The sequence below is a fragment of the Lotus japonicus genome, chromosome 1, assembly GCF_012489685.1.
Source record: "Lotus japonicus ecotype B-129 chromosome 1, LjGifu_v1.2".
NCBI classification, from domain to species: domain Eukaryota; kingdom Viridiplantae; phylum Streptophyta; class Magnoliopsida; order Fabales; family Fabaceae; genus Lotus; species Lotus japonicus.
The window spans coordinates 47947082-47972438 of NC_080041.1; the positions used below are offsets into that span (position 1 = coordinate 47947082).

Genomic DNA, 25357 nt, shown 5'->3' on the forward strand with positions numbered 1-25357 from the left:
TCAATATGCTCCAACCATAAGGCTTTGAAGATCATGAAAAAAAAACTTGGTTTGCAGGTTGACCTAATCTCTATACAGTCTAAAGCACGAGCTGATGTGTTGGTACAAGATATTTGATTCTTTGATCATGAGCCTTAGATACAACAAGTTGAGTTCAGACCATTGTACGTACTGCAAAAGGTTTGATGATAATGATTTTATCATAGGGATGCAAATTCACCGAGACAGAAAAGACAAGAGGATTTATCTTTCTTAGAAGAACTATCTTCAGAAAGTCTTGCGATGCTTCAACATGCAAGACTGTAACCCGATCTCAACCCCATTTTCTGTTAATTACAAATTATCCTCAAGAATGATTCCTAGCATTCAAGAGGAGAGGATGGAGATGTCTCAAGTTCCGTATGCATCAGCGGTGGGAAGCCTTATGTACGTTATGATCTGTACTAGGCCAGATATTTCTCAAGCATTTGGGACGGTCAGTCAGTTTATCACAGATCCTGGCATAGAGCACTGGAATTTTGTGAAGAGGATCCTGAGATACATTAGAGGAACCTCAAGTGCTGCATTATGTTTTGGGGGATCATAATTCACTATCAGAGGCTATGTTGATTCAGACTTTGCAGGTGATCTTGATAAAAGAAAATTTACTACTGACTATGTGTTCACACTTGCAGGAGGAACAGAAGTTGGTTATCCAAATTGCAGACTATTGTAGCTTTGTCTACTATAGAAGCATAATACATGGTAGCTACTCAAATATGCAAGGAAGCTATTTGGATTCAAAGGTTGTTGGAAGAGGTTGGGCACAAGCAACAGAAGATTGTTGCGTATTGTGATAGTCAGAGCACCTTGCACATTGCAAGGAATCCAACCTTTCTTTCCAGGACAAAGAAAATAGGAGTCGAATACCATTTTGTTAGAGAAGTAGTAGAAGAAGGAAGCGTGGATATGCATAAAATTCACACCAAAGATAATCTAGCAGGTGTAATTACGAAGCCGATCAACTCTAATAAGTTTGCATGGTGTAGGTCCTCCTATGGCTTATTAAAAACGTAAGTAGCATGGAACTGGCAAGGTAGTGAAAATTTTGCAAGATCACAAATGTGACTTTAAGTGGGAGATTGTCAACAATTTCAACTTGCAACTTGGATAAAGCCACAATTTCAAGGCTAAGATCTTGGAAAATTACGGCTGGAAGTTTTGTGGCCAAAATCAAAGCCTTCTTGAAGAAGCTTTCTTACGCATGGTTTTTCACCCATGATTTTGTTAAAACAAGTAGACCACCCATTGTTTCCAAAATGGCAGAACATGGTATTGATGAGGAAGGGAGCCTATAAATAGAGGCATCCCTTCACCATTGAAACATCATCGAGCAAGAATCAATTACTTAGCTAGAAAGGAAATATTGAGAGATATATATTGGTTCTCTTGTGAGGTTCTCCAAGTGAGTGTTCTCCTGTTGTAAGAGAGAGTGAATTTGTTCTCTCATTGTATTTAGAGAGAAGTGTTGTAATTTCTTCCACTTAGTGAAAATCGTTTCTACCGGTGTTTTTGATTTTTCCTTTATCTATTGAGGGTTTTTCACGTAAATATTGTGTGTCAATTTCCTAATCTCTTATCTCTTATCTCTTATTTTAGTTGTGTGATATTATCCAGCTACTCTGGTACCCAACACTCTGGTGGGTTGTCTCCGGCGTTATGGAAAAATTTCTGGGCAACAGGGCATTACCTTGTTGTAAGGAGGTTTGTTGGAGAGCGGTTTCGCACTACTTACCAGCCCGGGGAAGCTTGCTTCGCCGTGGATCCCAGCTTCCCTTCGTGTGGTGTAGAAAGGGAAATTGTTGTTCATGTTCTTCTCCTTTGCCTTATGGCTCAATGCTTCTGGTTTGCATCTTCACTATGTCAGAGAGTGGGGGTTCTTAACACTTTCATGAGGGACAAGGAGGTGGAGGCTAAGGCTGAATTCCAGACGCATGTTTATGCTCTTTGGGAGGCCCGCAACCAAGCAGTTTTCAAGGAAGTTCAGTTCTCGGTGCCTACAACCTTGTTGTGGGTTACCAAGCTTTGTCCTTCGTCCTTAAAAGTTGAGGTTGCACCGGGAAGGAGGGGAGCTGTGCATCCTAGTGCGTAGTACAGTCCAACACTAGAGGTGGTGAAGGTGAACATAGATGCTTCATGGAAGGAGGGAAATGTCACATGCCTAGGCATGGTGGCGTGAGACGCGGACAGGTGCTTGCAGCGGCTTCGTCCTATCTGATGTAGGCGACGTCTACACTTATGGCAGAGGGTATGTAACTTCGACGGGCCATGCGATTGGCGGTGGAGTTAGAATTCCAGTGTGTATGCATGGAGACGAATTGCCTTCCTTTGCACCAAGCTTGGAGGAAGTGGGTTCCTGGGGTTTCACCATTGTCTATGATTATATTAGATTATCGCCGTTTTTCTGCTTGTTTTGATTCATTGTCCTTTTCTTTTGTTCGTAGAACTGATAATTGTGTTGTTGATTTCTTGGCGTGGAACACAACCACCTACCCGGACTCCGTGTGGGTGGAGGCGGTTCCGACCATTTTGCTTTCTTTGGTAAATAATGATGTAATGGCTTCCATGCCACCTTTGAATTAATATTATTCATGTCCTCTTTTAAAAAAATTAGATAATGAAATATATATATATATATATATATAATTTGAAGTTTTTATATTTTTTTGTATTTTATAGTTAAAATTATAAATATAAAATCAAGTATATAAATTTTAATATTAAATAATCATAATTCAATTTTTTTGTATCATTTGGAAAACCAATCACAGTTGATCTAATCAAATTTAATTTAATTTATATTTAATAAAAAATTAAATATTTTTATCATTTACGCTTAAATATTTAATTAAATTGAATATTTATGTTTTTTATTTAGGTGACCTCTTGGCTATTGTCTCATTTGAGACAGTTTCAAAACAGTCCCAAATGCAACCAATTAAGGCATGACACATGTTAATTCTATTTTTTTATTTTTTATAGTAACTAAATATTCAACCTTTTAACACCAACATTTTACTAAGCTAAATTTTAGTCCCAATTAATTTACATTATTATACTTTCTTCTCAAGATATCATAAATTAAGATTTAACCCATAACATTTATCAAATTATATTTTAAATCTTCAGCAATCAATATTTTATGTGGTATTTCAAAAACTATCACAAATCTTGACTTTGTAACCGTTAGTTCAAAAAAAAAAAAAAACTTAACTACCGTAAAAAACAATTCAACCACGTTAAAAAAAAAAAAACTTCGTCCTTAACATCATCTCCATTAGTTTACCGCCGCCTCTCGCCACCGTCGCTCGCTGCAGACCGCCGCCAGTGACGCTAGCCTTTCGCCTACAAATCCTCTTTTCACGGTCGAAATTATAATTTATTACATCTTGAGAAAAAAGTATAATAATGAAAATTAGTTGGGACTAAAATTTAGTTTAGTAAAATGTTGGAGTTTAAAGATTGAATATCTTGTGACTATTAAAAATAAAAAATAAAAAATAGAAATAACACGTGTCATGCCTTTATTTGTTGATTTGGGACTGTTTTGAAACTGTCTCATTTGAGACAATACCAAAAAATTGCCCTTTTATTTATGCTTAAATATTTAAATAAGTTGTGAATGACACGTAGCATGATTAATATGGAAAATACGATCTTTTTGTAACAATAATAATATTATAAATTATAAATAAATAATATATAATATATTATACAATATATAATTTAGTATAATATATAATATAATATATATAAATATAAATACAATAGATAATAGAATAAATAGATAATAGATAATAGATAATAAATAGATGCACCTTGCTGTCACATTGCTTCCATCATCTTTGGGTATTTTGACACTCAGGGCATCCAATATTTGTACATACATATAGGTAAATGTTCACAAAACTCCCTTCACAGTGCTATCAACTAACAGAATCAAGAACAATAAGGTGGTCTACACTTCTGGGGGATTGCATAAATGATGACTTTGCTGGGGATGTCATAGAAGATCTACCCGGGATTTCACTGAAGTAACCAGAAACAGACTTCCTTTCTACTGAATGATGATCATGATGATGATTATGTACCAAAGAGGATTTTGCATTGGGGCTTGACATGGACTTCCGACGAGGGCTGGCTGAAACGGGATGTCTCATAGCTGGAAGCTGTTCCAATGTAGCCAAAACCTCAGACATTTGTGGTCTAGTTTTGGCCTCACTAATACATTGTAATGCAAGAATTGCAGCTCCATATGCTGCTCTCTGAGGGTACTGCCCTTCCAACTTTGTGTCCATGATCCGGAACAACTTCCTCTTGTCACCCAAATAGGGCCTTGCCCAGTCCACCAGATTTTGCTCCACTCGAGGCTTTGTTTTATCGACAGCACGGCGCCCGGAAAGTAGTTCCAATAGCACAACCCCAAAGCTGAAGACATCACACTTTGCCGTCAGGTGACCTGCTCACGTGATCAAACAAGATTTTGGGATCAATTGCATGAAAATGTATAGCATTGCAGATGTATCAAAACTAAGGACACTGATGGGTAAATTAGTCTGATCACTTATAGAGTGCTTAGATACCAGTTGAGTACAGCGTAAATGCATTTTCATCTCAATCCAGAAGAATATGCTTGTATTAATGTTTTGGTATCTTGAAAGTACTTTTAATACCAAGCCATCCCTCATGATGGCTTAGAAAAACGTCACAAAACAAACACTCACTATGTGTTTCGTTTACTTTTTGTCTCGAAGTGAGTACTAATACTCATATGCACCGGTGCCAACTAATAGCCAAGCATAAATTGTTGGAAAAGATGTAATCTAGGCTGGGTGGTGGAATTTATTTTGGACGGTGAGCACATGTAAAATGTATCTGAACTTGGTATACAAAGATAAAGAGCCTTGCTCAAAGTCAGTTAGTAGATAGACAAAAAATAGCAGACCAAAGAGAAAGAAGCAGAATTATCTTTGAACAATATCCGGAACTGATTTTGATTCTTAGTCCAGACTCCAGACCCTAGAATAACAGGCAACAAGCAAATTGAAGACAATTCTCAAGATCCAAGGCTATTGGGAAATGCCGATAAAGAAAACGAACTAGTTTGATTTAAGATATCAATTAACAATCTAACTAGGTATCTGAAGCAGTTAAAATAATAATTCGGGTAAAAATAAATATCTTTCTTTTGGGAACAAAAAGCATGATGATAAAACTTTAAAAGTCAGACCTGTTGCAATATATTCAGGAGCTGCATAGCCTTCAGTACCTAGAACTCGAGTAGAAACATGTGTGTGATCACCAGTCGGCCCTGCTTTAGCGAAACCAAAGTCTGACAGTTTTGCATTAAATTCCTGGATTTTATAGAAGAGCCATGTTTAAATTCAAGTGCACTAGGACTATTGAAATTCATTTTTTTTTTTCTATCAGAAATTAAATGTAGATAGGCATTTTAATATAGATTTTTTTTGAATAGAATGACCAGAAAAATAATAAAATGGATAGGATACAAAGAAACCATGTTTGACCTTTATCTTTCCCTCTTCACTATCTTTGTTTCTATCATTATCTCTGCTTCATTATGAGTAGAAAGAAGTTAGACCAACACATAAATAGCATGCAAGTAATTTCACCTAACGCCCACCATATCATATGAATGCTAATGGCTAGACAACATACCAAATCTACTAAAACATTAGAAGCCTTGAAATCTCGGTAGATAACTGGTTGCTCAGAATCATGCAAGAAGACAAGGCCTTGAGCAGCACCAATGGCAACTTTCATCCTTGTGGCCCAAGGAAGTGGCCGGCCACCCCCTGCAATTAAGTTTTAGAGTTTATCATTTGAAAGTTTGTTTAGAGAACTAAAATCAAAGTACATTAAGCTTTAATGTTACTTTAATACTACTCTCTGAAACATATGCTGCTAAAGGCATCAACATACTGCAAAATAGATGATTCTCCAAGCTGCCTTTGGGCATGTACTCATACACAAGAAGTCGTTTATCCCCATCCAAGCAGTATCCAAAGAGCTTCACAAGATTTGGATGACGAAGTTTTCCAAGATAATTGACTTCGGACTGTAAATACAGAAACCTATAATAGAATTTGATTCATTTTAAACTAAAAACACCAAATTTGAGTGAAAAACCTACCAGCCACTCCTTGTGGCCTTGAAAACCTTCAGGTTTAAGCTTCTTCACAGCTACAATCATTCCACATCCAGGACTTGAAGCCCCAAGGGATTGTTCATCAACCCACCCCTTGTAGACGTGACCAAATCCCCCTTCTCCTATCAGACTAGCAGGACGAAAGTTTCTTGTAGCATTCTTTAGATCATTATATGTGAAGGCTTTTAAATATGGGGAGGAAAGTATGTCACCTTCAGACTTAGGAGTAGGGAGAGTCTTATGTTTACCCTCATCATGGTATCCATGCACTTTTGTACTCAAATAAGCCAATGAATGGATGCTACTACCAGAAGGTTTTATAACACCTGCAAGAGACTTACAATTTTAATAAATGAGACAAATAGGAAACAAAGCTTAACAGACAATCTGTTCTCTTGTAAAAAAACCATCCACAAAAAATTACTAAAGATGCATACAAACTGAAACCAAAGAAAGACTTAGCAGTCTCCAGCTACTAAAGAAATGTTCTGAAGTATCAAATCCAAAATTATGTTAATCATCAGGCTCAGGCATAGTTCCAATAATGAAAAGCATGATCTCTCAGATCAAGTTTATAATATCCAATCACCGGAAATGATATTCCACGATTACATGTTTAAGGAAACCGATTGAAGTTGAAAAACAAGTACAATTGCATCTCATTTCTCCATACAAGTAAATCTCATTTTCCTATAATTCTCGTTCGTATAGTTTCCACAACAAGACTTCAGTTGACTAACCCAGGGAAATAGCGTAAAAAAGGGAAATAATGTAAAAAAAGAAAAATGAATGTCCTAATTATGCTATCATTCATGACCTAGACATTGAATGTCATAAAAGAATAGAGGTATGCAAAAATTGTATGAACCTAAATCTAAAGTATTCCCTAATCCCTTACTTGTGACAACAAGTAGAAACTAGAAACCAATGACACAACAGTTCGGCTTGTTTCCGTGATATGTATGTTCACCGCAAATTCCTATTCTTTCAGTTTACTTGTCAGATTCCTCTTCAATTGGCTGGTGTAAAAAGTGAAAAGATATAAACTACCACAAAGGCTACAGACATAATCTCAACCATGATCTAATATCCAACTTCACCACTTTGGCTTTGATTTGAAAGAACTTGAACCACTACTTTGCTTTAAAGGATATGAAGATAGTAAGAAATTTGTCAATTATGCTACAACAAGCAATAATTAACATTCAACTATTCCGTGCCTAGAAATATATAGTTGTATAATCTAATTATAGGAAGTATTAAACCATCATTAGAGCATATTATACACTTTCCTACAGACAATTAACCTTTCACTTTTCGATTTGATACATTAGCTATGATATCCTCAAGCCTCAAACAGTCATACCAGAAACCTCGAGGAAAAACTTGCAATCATATCCAAGGCTCGGTATTATCCATTTTAAATTAAGGTCGTGTTGAGTTTAGGCCATTAAAATATAAGCAAACAGCACTAACAGGGTTGTGTTTGTGCCTTAATGAATACATGCTCTGATAAAGTGGTGAGTCCATAATATCCAAATTAAATGACAAGAAATGTGTCTGCCAATTCACTATTGTTGCAATTCAATTTCTATGCTGATCTAGCAGTATTGTTTTTGCGCATATGTTCCTGCACTGAGAGTAAATGTACCATGGAGAAACATAGCTTTAAATAACATAGTTACTCCAGTTTCCATTTTGGCTACCATATCCACGACCTGTTAGTTAACATTTTAATCAAAACAAAAGTGATATCTTTGCACAGAACATGCGGTAAATTAATTGATGTCAACTATGTCAATGAAACAACTGACCAGATGCAAAGCCCGAAACATCTCAAGTTCAAAAGCAAGCTAGAAAGATGGAAGAAGGAGAAGGAGAAGAGTATGATCTCTTCAAGGCCTTAATTTAGCTCGTATAGTTTGTCCGGCCAATTCAATTCCCATTGTTTCTTGTTCCCAAGTCCTAACAAGGCATATCCTAAACCAAAATTCAGCCAAAGCCCTATACTAGTTCCTCGATGCTGATTGTTAGTACTTTTGCAAACTTTAGAGAGAAGAACATGAGAAACCAAACAATGTAATAGGAAATGCACAGTTACAATCATTTTCTCCAAAAGTCCTCAAAGAAAATAATGGCTAACTCTACCTGAAAAGCCAGATCAAAAGGTGAGGATCGTCTTCCTATATGTAATAAGGGATACCTTTGTCATATATCTAGTTAATGTGGGACTTTTCAACACACCTCTCACGCCCAGAGGGGTAGACATCTCGAGCATGGAATATGCATGAATAAACCATGTGTGACGTGACTCATATATGGCTAGTCTCTACTTAACGGGTCTAGGATAGACTCTAATATCATATTAGAATTTAGGAGGACTAACTCTACCCAAAAAGCTAGCTCAAGAGTTGAGGATTGTCTTCTCACATATAATAGTTATCTTGGCATATCTCTAGTTAATGTAAGACTTTTCTACACTCCCCAAACAACATCAAAGCATTATACAACAAAATTAAAAGAAAAACACATTGCATTACACTGTACATTACAAAGAACTGAAGAAAAAAAAAACAGATTTGGTCACATAATCAAAAGTATAACATGATTAAATTTGTATAGAATTTAACAATGGGGCAAGAACAAAAACACAATAGGAAAATGGCACAAGAGAGGAAGAAAATATGTACCTGTGGAAATGGGGTTAGAGTTGGGTAAATTATTAACCTTGGAACGAGCTATGAAGCAATTTCCCATAAGAGGAATCGACCCTCAAATTATCCAAATTCTTCACAATGTCGATTAATCTCAAAATTTGTTTCTCCTTCTTTTGTGGTTCTCTTCTTGCATCATGTCCGTACTTCTTCAAGAGAAGAACGGGAAGAAGAAGAAGACAGAACCAGATTATGGTCTTCTCATGTTGTATTCCCAAAACGATAAACATTTGAAATTAGAGACACGGATGAAATTTTTGGAGAGAGAAATGAAGTTTCGATGATCTATATGGAACATTGAAATTGTGTGTATTAGCACGTCCTTGATGGTCAAACTTGTATGTAGACGTAAATCTCCCTACTCTTTAGTTATAACTTTTATTTTAAAAGTAGTTATAACTTCGTATCACGACATCATGCATGCAAGCTCATGATATTGACACACTGTGGGGCTGAAATCTAATGAAGTGTTAAGAAAAAAAATTATTGTATGCGCAACAAATTTGATATATAACTAATGGGTGTAATCGGACCGGATTGGTTCGGATTTAAGGTGTTTAAATGTCCGAACCAATTAAACATGTTCGGTTTGGGTTGGTTCGAATTTCCTAATTTTTGTTTCTAAACCCGAACCAAACCTATCCGATCTCAATTGGATTGATTCGGATCGGATTGTCAGATTGAAATAAAAAAAAAAATATTATTAAGAAATTTGCACGAAAATTATCATTAAAATGTAAAAAATTGTAAAAATATAGAAAAATATAATATTTACAAAGAACAAAACATTCGATAATGACATAATCTATATAATTCAAGTAAAACCAACATCTCCAATGCAAATATAAATATGCAATGTAATGGGCTAAAGTGTTTGGGCTAAATGTAAATAACAGTTCTCAATTCATTGGGTTGGTTCGGATAGATCGGTTTTTCAATCTTCAAATCCGATACCCGAACCGATGGTAATCGGATGCAGTAAAAAAAATCCGAACCGAACCGATGATCCAACCCGACCCACCATGAAATGTTTGGATCGGATCGGTTTGATCGGATTCGCGGATCGGGTAGTATCCGCTTACACCCCTAAATTTTTTACTTTTAGAAAACAATTATTAAGTAGAAGAAATATAAAATTAAAGTAAGTCTAAAAGATACTATCGATATATTTTTTTCCAACATCTTATTTTCATTCACTTTCTTTTTATGCCTCTTAATTTTTATCAAATCAGTTATCAGATCTCTCATTATTTTTTGTAGGAGATGTAAATATATATTTATTCCAATCATAATAATCCATGTAGTAGCAACTGGCTTCTTAACTATAGGTCTAAGATAAAGTGATGTAGAAAAATATAAATTCCTTTGAATATTATCTTGCAGTGAAATTGCATAATAAAAGTATAAAACTGTCAAATATTATACCAAAATTAGACAAGGGACAGAAGTAATAAAAGCTAATAAAAAGATGCATTTGCAAGATTCATTCCTAAATCACGGTGCTTGGTATTGGTACAAAAAATTAAATGTTGGGTGGTACCATTGTTAAGTTAAAACGCTAGATACATCGTTTATCATATTTTGAATGATAATAATTTTCAAGAGTATAAGTGTAACGGTTAAAAATTTCATATAAACTATATTTTAGGAAATATCACTTATGACACACATCCTTCACCGTCTAATGAGTAAGTGCAAGAAAATGCTAGAAGACAATCCATACAAGAGAAGAAAGGTCAAAGCTACAAGACAATCTACACTAGCTAAGAAAATTCAAATCTGCTATATCGTCTGCCAGAAGAGAAGACTACACTCAGGAAAGAAATTCATCGTCTATCTCAAAGCTGACCAATGAAGACAATGTCTAGAGAAAGAGCGTCATGTTCAAATTGAAGAAATCTATCTGACATTCTTAAGGAGAAAGTCAAGTGCCAAGAATCACATGATACTCTACAAAGCGCATTGGTCAAGGAAACAAGTACAACGTTATCTTTATCAAAGTTTATTCTTTCTCTCATACAAGGAATGGAATAAAGCTTGTCATTTATGTCATACAAGAAATGGAATAAAGCTTGTCATCTACGCCTACAGTGATCTACCTTGATATGGAAAAGCTTCACTTGAACAAATTTATTTCTTAAGAAGAAGCTACAAGCGTTTGGTCAAAGGTTATCGTCTAGTTCCAAATGACCAATAGAAAAATGTAAAGAAGAATGATCGAAGCAGGAAGACCATTTGAAGAAAGGAAGAACGATTGAAGCAGCAGGATCGTCTAGAAGAAAGACATCTATAATGGAAAGAAAGTTGCAGTTTCTAAAGAATGAACTTTACGCTCAAATTGGAAAAGTTCTCAAAATACTTTTTGAAGAAGTCTTGAAAGACAAGATCACATGATTTGACGAGGTACAATTCACAAAGTGAAAGTACAATGGTGTCACTATCAACTTACCATATCTTCATACCAACGGATAGAAACAAAGACAAATGCTACCAACTAGCTGACAAGCTACATCTTTTCAGTAATAGGTCTTCATCAAACAAGTATCATGCATTTAATGCTCCTGACCCAAGTACCATTTGATCCAACAGATAAAATCTCTGTGAAGTACACGCTCCAACGACTATCTTTCATCTCACAAAAGATTCAGAAGTATAAAGGGAAGATCTGAAGATATTGCAAGTAAGCTTTTAGGCTCACAATTCAGAAAAGATGATCATCACTGTCTGCTTCAACATGGAGAGAAGATTTTCCTAAGAGTCAAATCTTTCACATAATCTCTCATGTAATAAAACATAACGTATACTCTTAGAGTTAAACCTTATCCCCAATACTTTATGATTAATGGACTGAAATGCTCCACCATCACTCTTAGAAGAAGAGAACTTTGTAGAAGTAGACGATCTTGTAAAAGATTGTTTAAGGAGAAGTCCTGCATAATACTTTGTAAGGAGAAGTCTTGCTAATACTTGTAAGGAGAAGTCCTAAGAATACTTGTAATGCCCGGAGAGGCAGTGGCAAAAGAAATATTTGATAATGCCTGAAGAGGGTGACAAAAGAATACATGTTATGCTTGGAGAGGCAGTGACAAAAGAATACTCAACAATGCTTGAAGAGGCATAAACAATAATACTTGTAAGGAGAAGTTATTGAAACTTTCATAGTGAAATCTTGGTATAACAAAGGACTGCATGTAGTCCTATCTATCTGGGGGTGAACCAAGATAAAAATGATGGTATCACTTGATTATTTCTCTATACCCACTTAATTATCCGCTGCACCAAACGATACTAACGTAGGCGACAATGCTTTCGATCATTTGGAAAACCAAGTTTTTTGATGGAACAATTCAAACCCTCCCTTTCTTGTGCTACTTATGATCATCTCACCTAAAGCATCCCTCCCTTCGCCACTAACTTAGATTACGTACTATTAACAAAAAAAAGTCTCGGGAAACCTTAGAGCAACATGTCTTGTAACCTTAGAGTGCTCCTTTAAGGACTGAAGCCTTTCTTAATTCCACAAATTTCAGTTATTCTCGCTCATCTTGCTCTCTAACCTCTAACGGTTACTTTTGTATTTGTCTCAAGTTCTTCACAATCATGACTCAGGATTCAGGAAAGAAAAACGTTGTCGGTCCCAAGCCTGTTAAGAATTCTCATGGAGTCAAATTCTTTGGATTGAAGACTTCATCCTCCACACCCTCTAGGGTTACGCGCTCCTCTGCTAAAATTGCTTATCCAGAATCTTCTGGACCAGCCAAGAGGACGAGAAGTCTGAGAATCAAGATGTTGTTAAGAAAGGAACAAGAAAAGCTTCTAGTGTTCAGAACATCTCTGATGATTCTGTGCCTGACCCCCATGTTGATGTTGATCAAGAAGACGATGTTTCCAATGATGAAGCAACTCAAGCCATCAATGATGTGTTGGAGACTCTTGCTGATGTTTCTACTGCACATGATGTCGCACCAAATATTGAATCATAGGAGGATCGTGGTTTTGATTCTAATTCTGAAGATAACTCTCATGAGTCTAATGCTGAGAAGGGCGATGATTTTGATGTTGCAAGCCATGACTCTTCAAGAGAGAAGACTCCTTCTGTTGAGATCCCCCTTGAGAAATCTCCTGAACCCTTCTAGAAAGGGTTAGGAACTAGTATTGATTGCCTTTGAAGAAAAGGAATCTGATGATGAAGAACTGATCAAGAAACTTGCAAGCAAAAAGGCTACTCCTTCTGCGAGCAAGAATGCTGCAGATAAGAAGAAAAAGAAGAAAAACGTTTCTGGTGCTCAGACCCCCAAGACTCCAAAAGCATCTCAGGTCCCAGTTCTTGAGAAGAAGAAAAAGAAAGAAAAGAAAGAGGAGAAGGTTGCTGCCTCTACTTGAAGGAAGAGGAAACATGTTTCTGACAATGACTCTGAACCAGATGTCGAGCAAAATGTCCCGGACATCTCTACCACTACAAAGAAGAGAGTCAAGGGGAAGAGAATTCCATTGAATGTTCCAGATGCACCCATGGACAATGTGTCTTTCCACTCTGCTGAGTTTGCTCATAGATGAGAATTTGTTTTTCAGAGGAGGGTTGCTGTTGAAAGAGAATTGAGTGAAGAAGCCTTAAGCTACACTGAGATCATGGCTGTTATTGAACAAGCTGGGTTGATGAAGGTTGTGACTGGACTTGGTAAGTGTTTTATTCAACTGGTAAGGGAATTCATTGTGAATATTCCCTCTGATTGTGATAATGAGGATAGTGTTGAGTATAGAAAAGTCTTTTTGAGAGGAAAAGGCATTGATTTCTCTCATGAAGTGATCAATACCTATTTGAGCAGAAGCCCTGGTGTTGTGACTGAGGAAGAGCCTGACTTGGACAGGGTTACTAACACCCTCACTGGGAAGTTGGTCAAGAAATGACCAAAGATAGGGTTGTTACCCTCAGGAAAGCTGACTGCTAAGTATGCTGTGCTCTACAAAATAGGCACTGCAAACTGGATGGCTACTCAACATCTCTCTCGAGTGACTTCACCCCTGGACAAAATGTTTTACTTGATTGGCACATGAGGTGATTTTAATTTTTGTAATTTTGTTTATGAGCAGACTCTCAAGCATGCTGGTTCGTTTGCTGTGAAGTTGCCTATTCTGTTTCCTTGTCTTCTCTTTGGGCTCGTTTTACAACAACATCCCACCATTCTGAGGGCTTATGAACCTCTAGGTAAGAAGCCTCAACCTCTAAAATTTGATTATCGCATGTTTGCTGACGACATGTTCTAGACATCATGTGATCTGCTGCTAGAGGAACTGCGAGTGCCAGTGGTACTAAGGTACTTAAGTCAAGCAAGGAAGACATTGTGGCTGAAGTGTAGGAAGTTTTCAAGACACTGCAAGACACTATACAGGCTTGCAAGGTAAGTAAACTTAATGTTGATCAACTGATCAAAGCCCTGACTAAGGTTCCTGTTGCTGAGGAAGAAGAGGTTGATGAGGAAGCTGAGAATGCTGAGGATGAAAATGCTGCTGTTGAAGAAGAGGAAGCTCCATATGAAATTGTTGGAGAAGAAGATGGCGAGTCTGAAAAAAGAAGAAGAAGAGTCTGATGGAGAAGAAAATGAGGATGTAACTGGTTCTACCAGTTCTGCCACTGCTAGTGCTTCACTTTAAGTTGTTTTCTGGTTCTTTTGTTTTGGATGTATTTGGTGAAGAATGATTCTCTCATGGTCTGTAATAATTCTACAATATTTGTTGTGTACTTTGGTTAGATCTAATGGTTCACCTTACTGGATAAATTTCTTCATATGATCTTCACTGTGCCTTTGCCAAATTGTGCTAATAAGGGGGAGTAGTGGTGTAGTTGTTGTGTGCAGAGTAGTTTTTGGTTGTTTCTGGTATGCTTATGTTGTCTACTGTGAAGGTTGTATGCAAATGGTTATCTGCTGTGCACTCTGATCTACCTTGTGTGTTTTAGTACTACCTCTGGACTACTTCTGGTTGTGTATAGCTACTGTTAATAGCTATGTGTGATTTGTTTTGTTAGCTACCTTGGTGTGTTCTGATGCTCTTGTACTACTAGATGAAAAGAGCTTTATGGTAGTGATTGCACTACCAGAAAACAGTCATTTAGCGACGGACCAAATCGGTCGCTAAATGGGCTAAATCGGTCACTAAAACCGTTAGCGACCGATTTTGCGACTGATTTTTGCTGGTTGGTATTTCACTCGTCGCTAAATGTTGCGACCAATTTAGCGACCGATTTAGCGACCGATATAGCGACGGACTTGTAGCAACCGATGTAGCGACGGAATTTAGCGACTGAATTAGCGACAGAATTTAGCGACTGCATTAGCGACGGAATTTAGCAACTGCATTAGTGACAGAATTTAGCGACTGCATTAGCGACGGAATTAGCGACGGTTTCAGCTATAATATAGCGACGGAATTAGCGACAGATTTAAAAAGTTAGCGATGAGTTCAGTGACGGTAATAAATATAAAATTAACAAAAATAATCAGTTTTGTGACAGATTTTTTTAGTGTTAAAAATATGAATATAACCATAATCATCATTGAGTCATCACAAAACACACAATCTTAACATATCCACCTAAATTCATCACTGAATCATCACAAAAAGTATACCATGAACTACTTAAACTAGTCTAGTAGATTACTATTACATTAAACATAGTCTATTACATTAAATATAGAAACAAAGCTTGACAAAGTTTTCATGGAAAAGCACCAAGATCCTCCTCATTCTCTGACTCATCAGTTTCTAACTCCTCTTGATTTGGGGTTGGCATTGGTGGTTGTTGCATCCTTTCTTCCATCATTTGTTTTACCATTCTTTGAGTCTCCTCCATAATAGTGTTTCTCAATTGATCAAGTTCTGATCTTCTTACCCATTCAGATGATGAAGAACATGAGCCATGATATTGTTTATTGATAACAGTGGACTCCAATCCCAACCCATATATTCTACCCTTTTTCATGCCAGCCAACATCACGCCACACATCTAGCTCATTTGGCGGAGGAAGATTTTGCTCAGATGCTCTTTGCGTCATATCTTCCATTTCACGCACATATGCACCCTGTTAGCAAGAATTAATTACAATAAAATCAACCATGAATTCTCTTTTACAATACCTAACCTACATTTACCATAATTTCAAGCACAACCTTGTATGAGAAACAAAGACAAAAACACTAAAAATGTCACAAGAGCCCAACCAATCCATAAATATTTGTCCTATAGACTAGTCCAATGCAATTCATGTATACTAAATTAAAGAAGAGTTTAGCATATCATACATCTACATGCTCTGATTTATTGTCCACAAATGTACCATCCTTGCGTTGATGTGTAGAGCGAAACAAGTCTAGTGGAGAAGGGTTGAATCCATTTTTCTTCATCTAAAACAAGTACCAAAAAATTAGGACAATATCATTTATATCTAAATTAAGAGAATACACTACAAGAGAAGAATCTTAACCAAATTGTCTCTATGTTGAGATGTTGTGATAGAGCCACCAATGTGAAGGGTCCGTCCAAATCCTTCACGATCAGATGCCCGATTTGCCTTTGCTTTGACACTTTTCTCATTGAACTTCGGAGTTTCCCAATGCTCACATAGCCCATTCCATACATGATCTCCAAGCCACCTTGGCTTCTTCTTATCTCTATGAGCCTTACTCAAACTATCTTTCATAAGTTTTGGACCTCGAGATTCAAAGTTATTTCTAGCCCATATAGCATCAGGTGGACAAACAGAGTATTTCTTCTACAATAAATACAAGTAAAGTTAGATAAAATTGCATACATAGTGATAGTAGATCAAACTTGATAATTTACATTGAAATATACCATGAACTCTCCAAACATCATAGTTCTCCTATTTTCTGGTATCTTCCTCCATGTTGGCCATGGTTCATTATAATAACTTCGAAAGATATCAGTGATGGCATTAGCAGCAGGATGCGAAGGTAAAAACCTAAAAACACGACATGTAAACAATTAAAGGTATACTAAAAGTACTCAAAATAACTTATACAAAATAATGCATACCCTTCGCCATCAAGGTTGAATGTAGGTTTGCAATTATTTGATTCATTTTCAGATGGTGAGACATTGGTGGAATCTTGTACATTGGTGGAAGGAGTTGATTGAGTTGGTGAGACATTAGTGCAATCTTGTACCACATTAGGAGTTAGTGGGACATTGGTGGAAGGAGTTGATTGAGTTGGTGGGACATATGTAGAAGAAGTTGATTGACTTGGTGGGACATGAGTTGTCATATGTGATGACATTGCAACATGTGTTGAAGCTGAAGTTGGAATACCATTGTGAGTTAGCCCCTTTGAATGCTTTTTAGATGATTTTCCTCTTAGAGTTTTGGTTTTGCCTCGATCTTTGTCAGACATCTGCATTATTTGTAAAGGATAGAGCATTAGTATATTTAAGGAAAAATTATGCGAGCTATAATATTACAATTAAAATAAGTACAATTTGTTACCTCACATAAGAAAAACATAATGTCACATTCTAATTATCATCATTTGAAGATGTATATTCATTCTCATTCTCATTCTCATCCTCATCCTCATCCTCATCCTTATCCTCATCCTCATCCTCATCCTCATCCTCATCCTCATCCTCATCCTCATCCTCATATAAAGCTTCATCATCTCTCAAGTGACCATCTAGCTCTTCATTTGAAACCGGGTCCACATGAGTTGTTGTATCTTGAAATGCAACCTCCAATGCATACCGATCATCAACTGTACCCATTGGTTTGGTTTTAGTAACAACCCACCAATCAACCTTTTCTTTTATATGTTTTGGGTAAGGCATGTAGTACACTTGAATCGCATTTGTTGCAAATATGAAAGGGTCATATTTTGAATACCTTCTAGAACGATGAACCTCCACAATGTCATATTCTTTATTAACCTTCATCCCACGATTGATGACAGAATCAAACCATTCACAGTTAAATAACACTAATTGTTTGATTGGTTCTCCTGGGTACTCTAGCCGCAAAATCTCTTTAAGGACACCATAATAATAGTGTTCATCCTCTTCATCATCACCCTCAACACAAACTCCAGAAATGATGGTTTTCTTATTGACAGTCCACTCTTCTGTATGAAACTTAAAACCATTGACAAAGTAAATAGGCCAAGTCTCCACCTTTTTCTTAGGACCCCATGCTAAGTGGTGTAATAACTGATCTACTACCATGTTATTTCTATCATGAACCTATCATTAAGCATAAACTCATTAGAATTTGTATTACACAAACATAGGTTTAACTTGTGCAATATTAACTTAAAAAAACACGACACTTACATACGATCGAAACCAAGTTGGAAACTCAGATGCAGTAAGACCATCAATATCAGCTTGAGAGATATTTGGAAAGGTTGCCACCAAGTGTTGCTCAAAGAATCTAACAATGGTCACTATATTATTTAATGTTTCAATCATTATGACTAAAAGAATGATCAAAATACAAATAAACTTACGTACTTTATATATGGTTTAACTTCGTCACAGTTAAGTAGGATATGCAAATGGGCAGCATGTAATTCCATATCATTTAAATACCAACTCTTACAAGTTCCATGCGATCGGCCGGGATGATTGAAGAAAGATAAATTTCGTTCAACTGCATCGACCTGGCCTCCATCATCATTTCGACCAACTCTATTTCTCGTTGATTGAACATGAGACTCAAAGTAGTATGAACAAAAATGAGAAGTCTCTTGGCATAGATATGCCTCACAAATAGACCCTTCTACCCGTGATTTGTTTTTAACCATTCGTTTCAACTTCCCCAAGTACCTAAAGTGACAAAATATCATTAACCAATAATTACTAATAAATTAATGTGTACAATAAACGATGCAAGTAATTACCTCTCAAATGGATACATCCATCGATATTGAATGGGACCTCCTGCTATTACTTCATAAGGAAGATGGATATGCAAATGCTCCATTGAATTAAAGAAACCAGGTGGAAAGATTCTTTCCAACTTACATGTTGTAATGATAATATTTTCTCTCATCCGCCTCAGATCATTCAATTGCAATGTACTTGAGCACAAATCCTTGAAGAACTTGCTCAACTCAGCTAAAGGCCTCCAAACTTGAAGTGGTAATGCACTAAAAGCAATTGGTAACAAACGCTCCATAAAGATATGACAATCATGACTTTTCATTCCAAGAAACTTCCCATCCTTCATGGTTACACATCTACTCAAATTTGAAGCATATCCATCGGGCATTTTCAACTCACTAACCCATTTACACACCGCCATGTTTTGCTCCTTCGAAAGAACAAATTTTGCTTTAGGCTTTAAAGGTTTTCCACCGAGGTTCTCTACTAATTCCAATTCCCTCCGTCTACAATACTCTTTCAAATCCCTTCTTGCCTTAACATTATCTTTGGTCTTGCCTTTGATGTCCATCACTGTATTAAAGACATTATCAAAAACATTTTTCTCAATATGCATCATATCAAGATTGCCTTATTAAGTTGTCCTTCCAATATGGTAACTCCCAAAAGATGCTTTGTTTTGTCCAATTATGAAAGACACCATATCCAGGACAAATACAAGGTTGAGTCTTCGTTATTTTTGGCATTTCAGAAACTTCTTCCCACACTTCATCCCCCGATAGCCTTCGTGGAGATTTGGACGTCACAACTCGATTCTTGAGAAATGCATCCTTATTTTTCCTATATTCATGATTTGTTGGCAAAAATTGACGATGAAAATCAAACCAAGAACATTTACCGCCATGTTTCAGATAGAAAGCCTTTGATTGATTCATGCAATATGGACAAGCTAATTTTCCTGCGATACTCCAACCCGACAACATACCATATGCAGGAAAATCATTAACAGTCCACATTAATGCTGCTTTCATGATAAAATTCTGCTTTTTTGAAATGTCATATGTCACCACACCTTCATTCCATAACAATTTTAACTCATCTATCAATGGCTGCAAATACACATCAATTTTCTCTTTTGGATTATCAGGCCCAGGAATAATCAATGTCAAAAACATGTAAGGAGTAGTCATGCAAAGTTCAGGAGGAATATTATAAGGGGTAACAATTACCGGCCAACAAGAATAAGGTTTAGCTCCATTACCAAATGGCATAAAGCCATCAGAAAATAATCCTAATCTCACATTTCTAGGTTCCTTTGCAAAATCAAGATGCTTACCATCAAAGTATTTCCATGCTTTTCCATTTGATGGATGACACATCACTCCTGGTTGTCGTTTATTTTCATAATGCCACCTCATGTGTGGAGCAGAACTCATTGAAGCATACAATCTCTTAAGCCTGAGAATGAGGGGTAAATAGTGCATTCTCTTCACAAGAACTTCTTTGTAATTATCTCTACCAACCTTTTTTCTATGATAACGAGGTCCGCCACAAAACTTGCAATGCTTTAATTTCATATCTTCATCAGTGTAGAACAACATACAACCTTTGTCGCAACAATCTACTTTTTTTGCTGTAAGACCAAGCTTGGACACTATCTTCTTTGCCCTATAATAATCTTCAGGAATAACATTACCTTCAGGATGTGTCTCTTTCATGAGAGCCATATACTCATTGAAAGATCGTTGGGAAATGTTTCCATCTGATTTGATTGTCAATAATCTAACAGCAGTAGACAATTCTGTATGATTAGTACAACCTGGCCACAATGGCTTTTGGGCTGCATGTAGTAAATCATAAAACTCTTGAGCATCTTTATTTGGAGACTGCTCTATTTGTTGATTAGGATGCATTCTAAATTGTGGATCAAACGCATCATAAACCATGTTTTCAAATCTATGACCCTCTTGTGCAGTGCCACTAGTACTTGGACAAGTATTAAATGTTGTGCATAAAGTTGGATCACTTTCTCCATGACATGTCCAATACCAATAATCTGATATAAATCCCCACCTACAAAGATGAACTTCAACCTCTATGGGATCTAAGTACTTGAGATTTCTACATCTAGTGCAAGGACATCTAATCTCTCCACTAGTCAAGTCTGCTGATTTTTGGCATGCAAGAGCAATAAATTCATTTAGTCCATTCAAAAATGCACTTGTATGCTCCCTTTGGCTAGGTATGGTTCTATTATACATCCAACCGCGAATTTGACGGATGTCCATATTCTGTCATATAATCAAGCATTGAATATTATATACAACATATTTACACTCCAACTAACAACCATTGATGACATTAGTCCATACAACATTCAATCCATGACAACACAAACAAACTAGCATTACACATCCAATGTTAAGAACTTAAATAACATACCTGAGGCAAAAGATCAAAGTATTTGACTTAAGAGCATCAACAAGTGACCATTTGCGGGAGAAATTTAAAAACCATGTAAAAGAGTTTGCAACTCATTCATACTCTCATCCACCAAAAAACCTGTAAACACAAGCATAGTTTAGAGGAAAGAGAACTTATCCCATCATTGAAGACTATATGCATGGTTCCCTATTTTTCCTTTTAACCAAACTCACTAAGTTAGTGCTTATTAAAATATTTACTTTATGTATTAGAACCAATGAGAATCTGAGATATTACAAACTTACAAAAAAGCAAGAAAATGAAATAACATGAATGTTCAATCCAAGTCCCCAACTAACTGCAAGTTTTATTTGATAAGCAAAGATGATATAACACATTATCACCTTCCCAAAAACCAGATTAGTTTTTTTATAAGCCCCAAAAACCAAATTAGTGAAAAAGAAAGAAAAAGAAAGAAAACTAGGTCGATGGCACTCTACAATCAGAACAGGAAGATAACTGGGGCGATGGTACACTACACCCAAAGCAAGAAAAAGAAAGAAAAACTCTAGAAAATCCATTTGCATATAGTATTATCATAGAATCAGGAGAAGCAAGTTCATTCATATATGTTGTACATCATACATTCACTCTTACACTTGGCTAAAGAAAATTCAAGACAAATACTTGAAGAGAAAAAATGCTTTCATTTCCTCTCTAGCTCTTTATTGTTAGTTTTATGCTGCTATTATGAATTAACTTCAATTTCTATTTTTCTATAGCAGCTATCAGTCCTGGACTTCCTTAGAAGCCATCTTGCACATAAACCAGAACAAGCTACCAAACAGTCTAACATGGATGTTCCATGTAAATGTTTGTAGTTTGTAGTTTAATACTAAATATGATCGATTAATATATGAATTATACTTGTCAATTTTCATATATATGTAAAAATAAACATAACTATTGTACCTTTATATCACTTGCCCTCTCTCTATCTTTCCTTCTTATATTACTTGCCGACAACAGATTCTATTTCTTTCCTCCATTCACCTTTGGGAAGTTACTTGGAGTCAATTTCAGCAGTGAATTAATGAATATCCAGCACCTAGACATCCATCCAAAATTGTAAGGTTAACAAACCAATATTAGCTTCCGGAAAAACTTTCCCATTTTCAGAAAAACTTTCACACTTGACTAGATCAATTTAAGCAAGTAGCAAACCTTTGTAAATAGTTGAGAAAAAGGAAACAGTGAGAATTTATTGTTATATAATCATACAGATCATAATGTTTATGAGAAACTAATTGAAGCATGTACTTGTTGGGTGTGACATCAACATCACGTTCCATCTTTTTTAAGGGTCAATGCATTCTTTAATGAACATATTCAATCTAGAAGCAAACACATCAACCTAACCATAACACCAATTGTGTAACTGCTAGAAAGCCAACACCCTTACCTTATATGAAAGACAATCCCATGGTCATTATGCCTCTGCTTCCAAAGGGAAGTGTCCCCGTACTGCATTAACCCAATAGGAATCAAACCCAATACTGTCAGTTTGAAGCTAAAAAACCAAAAACAAAACAAAAAATAGATTAGTTAATCTAGCAACAAACTGTCTATTTGAAGTTAAATCTAAAAGAAATTATGGTAAAATCCAATAAAACTTATGGCCTTACAAACTTTGGAACACCCATAAAAACGTGACCAAACCATCCTGTAACAACACCAGCAATGGAACAAAACCAGAATTCCTCCTCCACATACCATTCATAAAAAGAGAAAATTGCAGTTTTCAGAAAAAAATCAGAGGCTACCATAGCAATTAAAAGAAAAAACATAGCACAGAAGATGGAAAATTGCAGGAAAAATATCGGTTACAAACCAAACCTTGATAATGGCAGCGGAAGGTGCGGCGCGCCGCGGGATGCAGTCGCGCTGGAGCGGACGGGCTCGGTGAAGAAGAAGCAGAACCCACACGAGCTTGAGTGATGGAAGCGATGGTGAAGACAAAGCAGCAGAAGGAAGGTGTGGTTTCATTGATTGAAGCACGGTGAGGTGAAAACGAAGCAGAGCAGAAGGAAGGTGTGGTTTGATGATGGAAGCACGGTGGAGAGGAACCCTAACGATGGAGGTATGAGCGATGAAGAGGAACCCTAACGATGGAGGTGCGCGCCGTCGAGAAGAGAGTGAGCGAGAGAGAGTAGAGAAGCAGAGGGTATGATTTGGTAGATTGACACTTAGTTTTGATAACATTAGGGTTACGTTTTATTAATTAATATATATATTAAACGCAAACAAAACTAAGGAAGTTAAATAGCTCAACTGGCAAGTCAGTAACTATGATTGCTGTGGATCCTGGGTTCGAATCCAAGGTATAACATTTTTTCAAAAGGATACTTTGTGAATTATATTTATTATACTTTTTAGCGACGGAAAATCCGGTCGCTAATTCGACCGTCGCTAAATCAGTCGCTACTAGGACCGATATATCGGTCGCTAAATTAGCCGTCGCTAAATTAGTCGCTAATAGCGACGGATGTATCAGTCGCTAAATAATCAATTGCTAATACCGTCGCTACTTTATTTATTATTTTTGCTATACTTTTTAGCGACGGTAAAGTCGGTCGCTAATACAACTGTCGCTAAATCGGTCGCTCATAGCGACGGATAGTTCGGTCGCTAACACAATCTGTCGCTAGTTCAGTCGCAACATCGCTTTATTATTTTTATTCTACAAATTTAGCGACAGAAATGTCGGTCGCTAAATATTCCGTCGCTAATTCAGTCGCTAATAAGTCAAACTTGAATTTTGACCAAAATATCATGGATTCCGTCGCAAACTCGGTCGCTATTTGTGACTGAAATATTTCGGTCGCTAAATCCGTCGCTAAACAGCGATTTTCTGGTAGTGTTGGTATTAGCTAAAATTTGACAAAGGGGTAGATTGTTGTTCGTTTGTTTTGGTTTTCTGCATTTTAGCTAATGTTGGTGTGTGCCAAGTTGTCGGACAAGATGTTGTAACATCGTGCTATGACATTTGTCCTTGGGAGACGTTCTGTTACTTTGCAGTTTTTATGAAGCTTTGTGTTGATTACTTTGTGATCAAGTTATGTTATTGTTGGAAGTTTCTATGTGCCGTCAAAGGAGATATTTAGTGTTGTCACAAGGGTTTGATTTGGGGTTATTTGTGGAAGTTTGTATCTGCACCTTAATTCACGGTTTGGAGATTCTGTGCAGATTCGTTACTTGTTTGTTTCTGAAACAACTTCCTGATTACGTGTGTGTGGACTCTGTGCTCTTTCAAACCCAACGAAGACAAGGCCTGGAAGACTACTTCTTATGAAGACCCAAGACCTAGTTGCTAGGTGCTCACCGTGTGTTTTTTGTATTAGGGTTTATCGAGTTCATACTGAGTGTTCTCTTAGCAGTTATATGCCATTGTTTTAAGCTAAGAGTTGTGTTAGTTGTGTGATCTTGAGATCTGTCTTTGTACTCTTGTTAGAGTTCAATCACTGCGGTAGTGATTGAGAGTGAGAAAGTGAGAGGGGCTCTCATACTTAGGGGGAGGACTAAGTAATAAGCCATGGGGGTAGAGATAGGTAGAAAATGTAGTTGAACTGGGGCAGTTCTGGTGAGACCTTTTGTGTGCAATTTCTCTATAATAGTGGATTATCTTTCTCGCGTGAAAACCCTCCAGATGTAGGTGGTATTACACCGAACTAGGTTAACAATCCTGTGTGTGATTTTAGGCTTTCTGTCTTTTAACTTGCTTGATTGTTTGTTGTGATTTGCTTAATGTTGTACCAGATGTCTTAGACATCTGGTAAAACATCTGTCCTACGGTTGCAAGAATTTCATTATTCATTACTAGAGTGAATGACAGAGTCAATCATGATAAAGTGACAATGGTGACCGACTAGCGACGATCTCAACCATGAATACAAATGACTATGGTGACGAACCATAACGGTCTACAACCACAAGTGTTCGAGTTACGGAGTAGCGAAGAAGCTTTGAGTTGTCTTGTTGGTCGGATACTTTTAACCTTGAGTGATTCATGAAAATTTCCTTCGGTTTCTGAATTTTGACGCCAACAATCACTACCCAAACTTG

The 25357-nt window shown here is 36.6% G+C and overlaps 4 protein-coding genes, 1 long non-coding RNA gene and 1 pseudogene across 8 annotated transcripts; 1 reads left to right on the forward strand and 5 right to left on the reverse strand.

Moving 5' to 3' along the window:
- Window positions 1-3834: 3834 nt before the first annotated feature.
- Window positions 3835-9219, reverse strand: LOC130739631 (probable serine/threonine-protein kinase PBL3). Of its 2 annotated transcripts, none has more exons than XM_057592023.1 (6): window positions 8899-9219; window positions 6194-6534; window positions 5983-6118; window positions 5719-5855; window positions 5270-5393; window positions 3835-4498 (listed from the first exon to the last, which is right to left on the reverse strand). In XM_057592023.1, exons 1-6 carry the CDS (start codon window positions 8963-8965, stop codon window positions 3966-3968), a joined length of 1338 nt encoding a protein of 445 aa, XP_057448006.1. In that variant the 5' UTR covers window positions 8966-9219; the 3' UTR covers window positions 3835-3965. The 2 variants fall into 2 exon arrangements, with proteins under 2 accessions (XP_057448006.1, XP_057448068.1); XM_057592085.1 differs by lacking the exon at window positions 8899-9219 and having other exon boundaries at window positions 6194-6338; window positions 6421-6534.
- Window positions 9220-11350: 2131 nt separating this feature from the next.
- On the forward strand, window positions 11351-14510 carry LOC130737264 (uncharacterized). The gene is made up of 7 exons (XM_057589020.1): window positions 11351-11463; window positions 12680-12863; window positions 12906-13019; window positions 13099-13287; window positions 13495-13818; window positions 14014-14128; window positions 14356-14510. The coding sequence occupies exons 1-7, from the start codon at window positions 11351-11353 to the stop codon at window positions 14508-14510; spliced, it is 1194 nt and encodes a 397-aa protein (XP_057445003.1).
- A 973-nt stretch (window positions 14511-15483) lies between these two features.
- On the reverse strand, window positions 15484-16929 carry LOC130731873 (uncharacterized; annotated as a pseudogene).
- Window positions 16930-17429: 500 nt separating this feature from the next.
- Window positions 17430-18671, reverse strand: LOC130731874 (uncharacterized). The gene is made up of 3 exons (XM_057584060.1): window positions 18440-18671; window positions 18260-18359; window positions 17430-18169 (listed from the first exon to the last, which is right to left on the reverse strand). Exons 1-3 carry the CDS (start codon window positions 18502-18504, stop codon window positions 17453-17455), a joined length of 882 nt encoding a protein of 293 aa, XP_057440043.1. The 5' UTR covers window positions 18505-18671; the 3' UTR covers window positions 17430-17452.
- Window positions 18672-18824: 153 nt separating this feature from the next.
- LOC130737272 (uncharacterized) lies at window positions 18825-21099 on the reverse strand. The gene is made up of 2 exons (XM_057589027.1): window positions 19797-21099; window positions 18825-19384 (listed from the first exon to the last, which is right to left on the reverse strand). The coding sequence occupies exons 1-2, from the start codon at window positions 21097-21099 to the stop codon at window positions 18825-18827; spliced, it is 1863 nt and encodes a 620-aa protein (XP_057445010.1).
- Window positions 21100-21256: 157 nt separating this feature from the next.
- On the reverse strand, window positions 21257-23246 carry LOC130731875 (uncharacterized). 3 transcript variants are annotated; one of them, XR_009016867.1, is made up of 4 exons: window positions 23132-23246; window positions 22698-22759; window positions 22208-22343; window positions 21257-21373 (listed from the first exon to the last, which is right to left on the reverse strand). It is a non-coding gene; the product is annotated as an uncharacterized LOC130731875 (long non-coding RNA). The 3 variants fall into 3 exon arrangements; XR_009016866.1 differs by lacking the exon at window positions 23132-23246 and adding an exon at window positions 22921-23039 and having other exon boundaries at window positions 22698-22805; XR_009016865.1 differs by lacking the exon at window positions 23132-23246 and having other exon boundaries at window positions 22698-23042.
- Window positions 23247-25357: the final 2111 nt, after the last annotated feature.